Raw genomic sequence first — 11,291 nt, forward strand, 5'->3', positions numbered from 1 at the left:
TATGCGGTAACGTAAAACTGGAAAATTAAATACATTTTTAAGTTTAATGGAAATACCCGCAGTATGTAAAGACTTATTCTTTAGAACTAAAAAAATAAATATAGAAATAAATTAATATTGACAATCAACTATTCCTTTCCTATTTCTAATTCCATATGGGCTGAAGGCCGGCCCCCTCCCCTCCTCTTAGGGAATGTATAGCTACCAATATGGCTGTATGACGAATATGAATAGCAAATCTAAAAGAAATTTAATTGAAAGACATTTTAATATTTCTTCAAATGTACAGAGTATTTCTTTTCATATGAAATACTACATTTGGCAGAAAGTTACTGTCCCTAAGCCAGGGTAAGGTAGAACTACATGCAATACACTGGACAGCTCGGTTATCACATCCAGAGACTGCAGTTTCGTTCTTTTAAGAACTCGTCAGAAAGGAATAAAGAACACCCGAGCTGGAGGCTGATGTAATCTCATTTGGTGTTGAGAGTGCCAACAAACTGATAGATAAAGTAAATTTATCTCCAATTTATCAAAACTACAGTCTCTAGATGTGATAACCGGGCATTCTGGTGTACTTCATGTAAATACTAACACGTTTTCTTAAAATCCGGTTCATATTTTTTGTCGATTATTCCAAAAGCTCAATGTTAAAATTTTGATAAATGCAAACACTTCTATACTATGCTTAGGGAAATATCAGACCGAAAGTAAGCAAACAGGTTTGGAGAAGGTTTGCAGCTATGCCCCTTTTGGGAATTTTCTCTTGAAAAAAAAAAAGTTAACCAATAGAAATCAAACAGGCTATCGGCTTGGCACCAATTGTTCTTGTTTAAGCCAAACACGTGGTTGACGTCGCCAAAGTTATCCTATTTTTCTTATATCTAGTCAATCTTTCTCGTGAATGCAGTAAAGTTTTATTTAGTATCTTCAGTTGTTTAACAGTTTAATCTAAATTTGTTTATTTGACTTTAGGTTTGTACTACGCTGTGGTTATGACTTTGGTATCTTTAGCTACGGCGATGTCTGTGGTTACACTAAACATTCACCACCGTGGTCTACATGGAAACGAAGTTCCTCCTCTTGTTAAAAAGTTTGTTTTCGGAGTACTTGCTAAAGTCCTATGCATCAAGGTGGATTTTTTAGAAGCTTTCGACACAAATCAAAAAGTAATATTTTCCCGTTTCTGTAACGTTGTTTTTGCAAGTTAATGACATCAAACTTTTCAATTATTAATCTTTTACAGTATTTATGCATGATATTATTCATTCTGTAAGGGGGCGTCCGCAAATTATGTCACGCTTTGAGAGGAAGGGGATCACGAAGTTGTAAAAATTTGTGAGAAGAGGGAAAGTGGGGGTAACAAAAAGTGCAATGAAACATTTTCAACAACAACACGATTTAAAAAAACAGCGTGACATGTGACACGGAAAACAGGTTAGCGAAGTTGTCACAGTTTGTGACTAGGGGAGACGGAGGGGGTTGCAAGAAGTATGACATTACGCATTTTTAATAACAACATGCTCTTAAAAGACAGCGTGATATTAGACACGGGAAGGTTGTTAGCGAAATCGTGACAGGTTGTGACTAGGGGGCGGGCAGGGTAAGAAAAAGTATGACATCAAGTACCGTTAGTGACTAAAAAGAGGGATGGGAAACAAGAAGTATGACATCAAGCATGTTTTATAACAACACGTTTTTGAAAAACATCACATGTGATGGAGAGGTCAAAGGTAAGCGTGATGTTTTGGGACAGAGGGAGGAGGGAATAAATTTACTGAAAATGAGTTTGACATCATTTATAGAGAGCCCCTTACTATAGATATGTCTTTCAAAATAATGACTGTAAAATATAATTACTGACTTTACAAATGTATTCATAATTTCATGTTTTTTATTAAAACTCTGTCTCAAACTGCATAACTTTAAAAACAGTTAGTTAACGAAAAAGAAACATTTAATGTTTCTGTAATATCGATAGGCATTTTATGTAATACGTTTATTATTTATTTTGATAAGGCATGTAATTTTAAGTTAGAACTTTACAAAACTGTTTTTGTCAAATATTTTAATTCTTGTATTTGTAAAATGATGCTGAGCTTTAACAACAAAATCAAAGTTTTCTGATTTTATTTGTAAGTTATATTAAAAAATTACTGTCCTCAAAAATTGTAAATACGTGCACCTAATATAAATTAGTAAAGTGAAAGTTCAAAATTTTGTACTATTAGTTCCAAATCCTCAAATTGAAATGAAGACAAAATAAATAAAACAAGGCATAGTTACAATGCGTTTGAAGATAATGGTTTTTATTTCAGTTATCAAATGGACGCCTTTTTGGAAGTCGAGTTCCAACTAACAGTTCAATTTACTTCAAAATTTACTTCTGGCACTTTTCATCAAGGAAAGCTACAATTTACTATTTTATTGCAAGACTTTAAAAAAAATGCCTGTGAAAAATACAGGAAAACTTTTTATTTTGATAATTTCAGTATGAGCATAATAAACAATAACTAATTATTTAAGTTAACAAATTGAAGTAGGTAACTTAAAATGTAATCGTACTGCGCCTGCAAACGTTATACAGATCACCTGAGTGCACAAGCAGCATGGTGTTTTATAAATTGGAAATATGCGGTAATACACGCACATTGCACGAAGTTACAAAATTAGTTTTCTTCTGCAGATGGAAATGATGCGATGTAAATTGTGTCTAAATGAAGCATACTCGAAGCTAAGAAACAAAATCTACAGATGATATTTAATTACGTAGATGACGTATGCAATTTACATGATGTATTTATACACCATCGCACTGCATTTTCTAAAATCTATAGTTCTTGCAAGACGTATTCTAAATTTTCTACTACACGACGTTTTTCATAAAATTGAGAGTGTAATATAATTTTAATTGAGAGATTCTTATTACATGTAATATCTTGTTTACTTTTTTAAAAAACCTGATAAATTTCTCTTTGATAATTTCTGACCATGATGCTTCACAGAAGTTCATTTTATGTTTATCTATATCAAGAAATATCTTTTCTGTGCTATTAATCTTTAGTTCTTATTTCAGATTTCCAATTGATAAAACATTTACATCTTTTAGATAACTGTACACACTTTATTATTTTTGCAGGTGTTTCACAGAGTGCCTAACAGCAAAATTATTCCAGATCAAAACTTTTGCGAAAATATTTCACCCATAGCTCGATGTGGCAATCACTGTATTGCACATTTACACAGATCAATAAAAAACCCAGTTGAAAATTTTGAGACTCATTTTCTCAAAGTTCTCGATAAAGTTCATCAAACAATAGAAAAGAACGAAACGCGAACAGCCGAACTTGATAGAAGAGATAAAATCAAAGCAGAATGGCAACTGTTGGCTCTGGTCATAGACAGATGTTTACTATGGGTGTTTATTGTATCTACGTTGGGAACAACATTTGGTATTTTGTCAATGTCACCTCATGCCAGACTGTACTGACTTGGAATTTTAGAAAGACTGAAAATCTAATTGAACTAATACTAAATGTTTTACTCTAGTTAGAAACTAGTGAAACACAATCGGTACTGCTGAAATAATGTTCTGTTTTTACGTGGAGTTCAATAAAAAAAATACGCCTGACACTGTAAGATAGGTGCTTACAGTGAGTATTTATTTTATCCACGTTAGGAACAACGTATGGGATTTCGTCAGTGTCGCCTCATGCCAGACTGTACTGACCTGGAGTTTCAGAAAGACTGAAAATCTAATAGAATGAATGCTAAATGATCTACTCTAGTTAGAAACTAGAAATACACAAGAGGTACTGATTTAATAATGTTTTGTTTTTACCTAGAGTTCGTTAAAAAAGATACACCTTGCACAGTAAGACATATGCTTACTGCGATTATTTAACGTATCTTCGTTGGGAACAATATTTGGTACATTGCCAGTATTTGTTACATTGTTTGGAATATAGTTGTTGTTGAAATCACCTCATGCCAGACTGTACGGACCTCGAGTTTCGAAAAGAATGAAAATCAAATGTTCAAGCATGGTTATAAACTAAAAAAACACAAGCGGTACTACTAAAATAATATTTTGTATTGAACCAGATTTCAAGAAAAAAAATAATAGCTGGAATTATGTGTCAAATATTCTAAGAAAACGCAAACGTACTATTAAATTAATGTTTTGTATTGGAAATGGAGTTCAAGAAAGAATTATTGATGGAATGTTAAACCAATGCTCTACTCTGGTTAGAAACTAGGAACATACTAGCGATATTTCGAAAATAATGTTCTCTATCGATTTGGAGTTCAAGAAAAAAAAACAGTGATGAAATGATTTATCAAGTGTTCCACTTTATTAAGAAACGAGAAAGACACAAACGGTAATCTACCTGAATTAAAAAAAAAAAAAAACACGAATGAAATGATGCATTGATGCATTAAATATCTTACACACGTTAGAAGCTAGAAAAACACAAACGGAACTGCTAATATAATGTAGGCTTGGATTTCAAGAAGAAATTTTTAATGAAATAATGCATCAAATGTTCTACTTTATTTGGAAATTAGAAAAAAAAACGGCAGCAGTAAAAAATGCTTTTATTTCAAAATAAAATAGCCGCTGAATCAAGGTCAACAGTAATCCCAAGATTTTAGCAAAACCATTTCCAAGAAATTGTCTGAAAGATTCCTGTTCAATTTTCCATAATACTAATGAAATGTAAAGCAATTGTCTCGAAGCAACAAAATGGAACAGAAACATTTTGATATAAAGTAATACATTTCTTGCTCAAGATATTGGTTGTAGTAACATTGTATGCAAAATTGTTATTTTCATTTTATTGTATCTATTCTCTTTAATGGTAGACTATATTAGTCTGAATTTTAGTAACGAAACAAGAGACATGAACAGCAATAAGATTTTTAATTGGTAACAGGTATTTTAGTTATATGGGCTATCTTGGAACTCATTCAAAGGGGTGCTAAGACAAGATTTTGAATTAAGAATTGTTTCTTCCACATATGTGCTCCGTAGTTTTAGGCCAAAAAAAAAAAAACTTTTATTGCCAATTTTCTTTATTCACCTAATCTCGCTTCATTTGAATCTGAATGAAAAAACTACTGCAACATCTTGAAGTAGTATATGGGAATTAGAAAAAAGGGAGGTGATCTCAGCTAACGGAACAAACGAGATTAAAAAATATGTTCAGTAATGAAACCGTATATTGAATGATAAAAAAAATGGACGGAACTTTTATTAAGACAACGATGGACAGGCTGTTTTAGTAAAGAAACAACCGAAAAACTTAACGCATGACTCTTAAAAAAGTATTTCTGTATCTTGTGGGGGTAGGAGGGTCTAAGATTTTTTTCCCTTCACATGTTACAGTATCACTATGGTTGAGGTGATTTTTTTTAGTTAAAAAAATGTGTGCCAATGTATGGTATATAGAGCTTGAAAGGATTCCATTTTTTACAAGAATAATAATTCCGCTCTGGAGCACTCCATGTTAATTTTTAATGTTTTTAAGTTATGGGCAATTTAAGTTAAAAAAGCGGTACTTTACTTTTGACTATAGGTGACAGGTCCTTTACTTTTATCGTTCTTAAAAATTTGCACATTTAAATAATCCAATACGTACTAAACAAATGAAAACGAAAATATGTTTAGTAAATGTTATAATAAATTAAAAGTAAATATTTCTCACTATTTAACGTACAATCATCGAAAACTATTCCAATTCCAATCCTTAACTCCTTCTTAAAATTTCAATTTTTAAATTAAAATTAAATGTCTTGCTTAACATTAATATTTAAACGTTAATTATTCTTTTTAATAATTTCAAAGTAAATAAAATCCTGCTATATTGACAACCACAAAATGTAAAAAATTAAGCTACCAATCTCTTTAAAAAGTTTCATAATATTCAATGTTTAAAATAATTTAAACATGTAAAAGCAATTTTAAAATCTTTCGAAAAAGGGATAGAATTATAATTGTATTCTTATTGCTTATCGAAATGTTCATGACTGAAACTTTATGAGAATACATATAAAAGTGTTGTTCAATTCTCCAGCGAAAAGGAACAAAAACTTTTTTTAAAAACATTTATTTGTATTTCCCTGATACGGATATTATGCGGCATTGAAAAACAAATAAAATAAAGTGTTCACTTGTGCATTCCACATATAGAGCTGACCTTGACTGCTTTTCAAGTAAAAATCACATAACTATTCCCCCCCCCCCCCCGAAAAAAAATGTGAAACGACAATATTGTCTTTAACTGCGCTTCATGCTTTCTTAAAGTCAAGCACAAACACCCGTGAGTAGTCTGTTTTAAACAAACTTATTCCATGATTGTACATTTCTTTCATTATTTTTTTTAGTCAGTGATTAGGAACTAGATAGGGAAAATGTTCACTTAAATTACGACGATCATTATAAACTTAGAGCTGAAATTTATCATTGAATTTATAAAAAAAATACCTAACAAAAATAATACTTGATTTTAAAGTAACACCACTTTTTTTCTTTAAAAAGTGAGTGAATTTGTATTTTTTTTTTCGTGCATAAATACGATATCTTAAATAACTGTACATTTAAGACAGAAATTACCTTAAAGTTTAACTAATATGTTTGTGCTTGAAACGTAAAAATAAGAAATAACAATTGCTTTATTGCACAAGCAATTTTGTGCAATTATGCGCGGTATTTCGTATTTATGCTTCTTATTTTTATAAATGACTTTATTTAATAAAATAATAGTCAGAAAAACAACATAAAACTTACAAACTTGTTAAAAAAAAATGCATAAAAAAGGCTGGTTTATGCTTAAGAGCTAAAGAAAACCTCCTTTTCAATGGACAAAGTTGTGAGAGTGACCTCGCATCCAAAAACTAAAACTTTTCCTCATTGGAAAAAGGATTCCATAGAACCCTGAAAGACGTGTCCGCATTATTATTATTTGTGTGTGTGTGTGTTAGTTTATGTTTTAGTTAATAGTTTTCTTACTCTTAAACTGTACAGTTAGTGCTTGTAGTCCTTCTTATTTTTATTCTAAATCCCCAAAATTCAATATTATTAATTGGTCAGAGAAATGTATAAGCTTTGGTGTCCAAAACATGTAAAAAAAAAAAAAAAAAAAAGCAAAATAAGTGCTCTTACAAATTTGTCTGAAACTGTAAAATGAAGATTTGTAATTACAATACTTCTATACACTTCTTTCCAATTTTCATGCTTGTATTAAGGTGATTTTTTGTTCGAGTGTTTTGAAAAACAAAAGATTGATTTTTAAATGATGTGCATTTGTGAAGAAGGTAGAAGATATGTTTTCACTCAGATTCCGTATTTTTTCCGTATTTTCCATTTTCTGTATTGATTAATAAAAAAAAATAGGTGCGTCATATTTATTGCAAAGCTTTCATGAGTCATGCCAAGTGAAAAATTTCATTCATTCATCTGATCTGTGGAGGTAAACAACACGAAAGTGTAATAATGAAAAATAAAATAAAATAAATGGTATTTAAAAAAGTAATATGAAACATGTGTGTTGACGCTAAAATCATTGCCCTGGTTCCCTCATTTTTGAAATAAAAAGTCTTAAACTCGGGCGACATTTTAAGGAAAGTCGCCAATGTTATCGAGAAATTGAAGTTTCTGGAAAAAGTGATCACAAGATAATCATCTTTGAATGTTAGTGAAGCTATATTGACCGTTTGAGTTTCCATTTTTAACTAAATTTGGCGATTCTTTTCAAAATGTCCCAATCATTTAAGACTTCATTTCTCAATAACGGGGTGAAAAGAGCAAATAAGTTATATATAAAGACATATGCTAAGCTCTGCGGTTTTGATTTGATACTTATTTATTTTTTTAAAACTATTTCATTAAGATATGGTTTTCTGGTAAGTAGCTCTCCTTCTTCGCGTAAAAATTATTTTGTATGAAAAATGTTTTGTACATATAAGTAAGATAACTAGGTTTCAGAAGCAGATTTTATAGTGTTAGCATATAAAGAATTAACACTAGATGATTATTTATTTATGTGACTGAAATCGTAAAATTTCAAATATTAACTGTAAGTCTGTAAAATGAAGATTTGAAAAATGTACGGTGTATAATTGTAGATAACTTTGATATACAATCAAATATAATAGTTCATTTTTTTTGTACAATAAAATTTAGACACGCTGTTGCTTACGTGGATTTGTATACCAGTGTAGAAAAATACATGCTTAAAAATTGTATGCAAATAAAATTATAGTTTTTCTAAAGTGACTCTTTGATTATTTTCATTCTCTACAAATAGTGTGGACGCAAAAAATGCGTCAACATTTGGTTTTTCCGTTACAAAATATGCATAAAGTAATGCACTCATATATTAATATATATTTACATTTTAGCATAAATAAACAGCTGACGATAAATTTACCCTGCTTCTGTGTATTGCATAAAAATTGATTTGGTTTGAGAGTTGAATGAGACAAACAAAAGTTGAGTGAACAAAAAAAAAATGGAATTTATTTGAATATATGAAAAAAAATGTATTTACAGCATGCATTAATAAAGAGATAAATATATAAAATAAAAAGCTTCCATGTCCGGCGTCCCACGTACCCCCCACCCTCCCCGTCCAAAAAAAAAAACTGCGTTGACTTTATCGCCAAGAATTCTACCCCAGGAAAGCATTTTGTTGAATTTGGTCTCCAGGGACTCGGAAAAAACTTAATTCAGTTTTAAGAACTTAAATAACTTCATTTTTTAGCGAAACGGCTTAAGCTTCTGTTTCCGTGAAGACCTAACGGAAGGTCGCCACTAACAGACTTGAAAAACTTACAGGAAAAATGAGACGACCATCCGCGATTTGATTCAAACCAGTTACATGCAGTTTCCGTAACCCATGTTTTGTCATTTGCATAAACTTTGCCCAATGTTTTTAATGTCTTTATTTCCGCTGATTATTTACATGCACATTTAACTAAAAGAATATTTGCATTAAGGAATCAATTTTAAAATAATAAAAGTACATGCGGTTTGGATTTCTTTTTTTTTTTTTGAAATGTCTACCCACAGCCAGACCATCGTGGACACATTCAAAAATGGAAATTGATTTGATTTTTCTCGAATAGTGAAAGTACTTAAACGTAATATTTGCTAACTATAGGTGGAAGGTGGACATGTTAAATGGTACTTACAGATATTGATGATCTTTCAAAATTTTAAAAATATTGCTTCTAATTTCAAATTGTACTCCTCTGTCAAAGTCCTCTTTTCTATGCCATTAGCTACAAACATTGCAAGTGTTTATAAAGTATGCCTAAAACATTGTTGAGAGATATTTGAAAGCAATAAAACATTCACTCAAATCTAGGGAAATTGAGAAATGAATTCCATATTTTGTGAACAAAAGATGGGATTCTAATAAAACGTTTTTTTACGTAAAAGCTTTTGCAAATAATAAATAAAAATTTAACTGATTTGTTAATAATGACTGACTTAAATGCTTAAAAAATAAAAAATACATATACCTACAAAATTTGTATCTGCATCTGAGTTCAAAACCAGAAATTGCAGTTTAAAATTGTGTGCCTCCATGTATTTGATACGGATGCAACTTTTTCAGAGTTTTTTAAAAAATATTTCCCATTTACAAATGACCATAAAACATTGCATTTAGGTGAAATATATGAAAAAAGAATCATTAGGTGACCATAACTCAATTTTGATAAAAAGTGCAGATACGACTCTTGTGCTCAGCACTGCAGAATGTTGTAGTTCTTCCTTCCAATATGGCGTGTAGTGGGGGAAAAGTTAATGGTAAAAATACGTTTTCTGTCTCTCCGCGTGGTTCTTCTAAACGTGCTAAACTGCAATTCAATGCTATCCCACTTTACTCCATTAACTTCACTGCCTGCACTGAATATTAACTCTAAAAATGGACATTTGTATGCAATATAGTCAACAGTAGTTAAATAAATAAATAAATAAATGAAAACCAATTTGAATTTTGGAATTTTGAACTCAAATTATGTTTTTCGCAATCACGAGATTCGGCAGGACACTACTCATTGCACTTATTGATTATAGAAACAGCTTCTGTCCCCTCAAGCCTGCCTCCTGGGCGGTTGCGTGTGTATAGTTGTGTGTGTGTATGTGCAGGCGTGTGTTTGTGTAGGCACACGTGCGTGCATGTGTAGGCTAGATGTGTGTGTGCGTAGACCTGCGTGTATGTACGTAGGCGCGAGTGTATGTGTGTCAGAGTGCATGTGTGTCAGTGTGTAAAGGTGCGCGCATGTGCGCGTGTGTGTGCAAGGCATGGATTCCGGGGGACAGTGGTAAGGACCAGAGGAGGCTCGCCTGCAGAGGCCGATGGGCGGCGGTGCTGCAGAGGCCCCTGGTCCAAGCTGAAAAAGAAACCACAACATCAAGGTCGGTCAAATGAAAACAATTAACAATCGTAATTGCTCAAAAAAAAACAAAACAAAAAAAACAAAAAAAAAAAAACAAATTGAATTAATAGTGCTAAGATGTGATAGGACAATTTAAAGAATCATTTCAAAAACGTACGAATTTGTGAGCTGTTGATGTGATTCTACGGAAGTCGCCTATCCCTCTCGTCCAATTCTTATTTATTTTTATCCGGGGAGTTTAAGGGGATCGCAGTATCTTTTTCAGGGGGAGTAAAATTTTAAAAGAATGCTCCGTAACTTTTCAGGGAATATGTAAATGCTTTTGGGAGAGATGAACACCACTGTTTTTACGATATTTTGACTGTTCAAAATTACTGGTTTAAATAAATGAACCGGAGCCCTGCTCGGTTACAGACAATTTAATTTATAATCATATTCTTACTTTAAGCAAAATTTCATATATATTCAAATTTCAGTCTGAGCCTTGATACTTTTGCGATAACAAATGTGAGTTAATAATTTAAAACCTTTGTTTCTTTAAACCTCAAAGATAAATTTGCGCTTTTTGTTGCAAGCAAATACCAAACGGCTCAGTTAGAGTATCCACAGTGAAAAGTTTCAGCCTTGATTTAGGCTTCTCAGTTTGTAATAGACGTAATCAAGTTGCAGGCAAGAAATCTTAACCAGTACATTTCCCAATTATTGGTTTTAGGGTTATTCTCATGCTATTTATTGTTTTCTCTCTGAAGTATGCATATTTGAAAATTTGTATTTGAGAGTACTTTTTCTTGTAAATCCTTTTAAATTACATTTCTTTATATTTCTGCTCTCATGCAATAATACATTCACGAGTTTCATTGAAAACTGTCGATATTTGATTC

At 31.6% G+C, this 11,291-nt stretch overlaps 1 protein-coding gene across 1 annotated transcript in view; it reads left to right on the plus strand.

The window, feature by feature from the left end:
- LOC129220385 (neuronal acetylcholine receptor subunit alpha-10-like) overlaps nt 1–3,490 on the plus strand; it is a 30,378-nt gene extending 26,888 nt beyond the window's left edge. The window contains exons 6-7 of the mRNA XM_054854798.1: nt 976–1,169; nt 3,140–3,490. Coding sequence (XP_054710773.1) covers nt 976–1,169; nt 3,140–3,490 — 545 coding nt within the window. The remainder of the gene's footprint in view (nt 1–975; nt 1,170–3,139) is intronic.
- The last annotated feature ends 7,801 nt before the right edge of the window (nt 3,491–11,291 follow it).

This window comes from Uloborus diversus, chromosome 4 (assembly GCF_026930045.1).
Source record: "Uloborus diversus isolate 005 chromosome 4, Udiv.v.3.1, whole genome shotgun sequence".
Classification (NCBI taxonomy): domain Eukaryota; kingdom Metazoa; phylum Arthropoda; class Arachnida; order Araneae; family Uloboridae; genus Uloborus; species Uloborus diversus.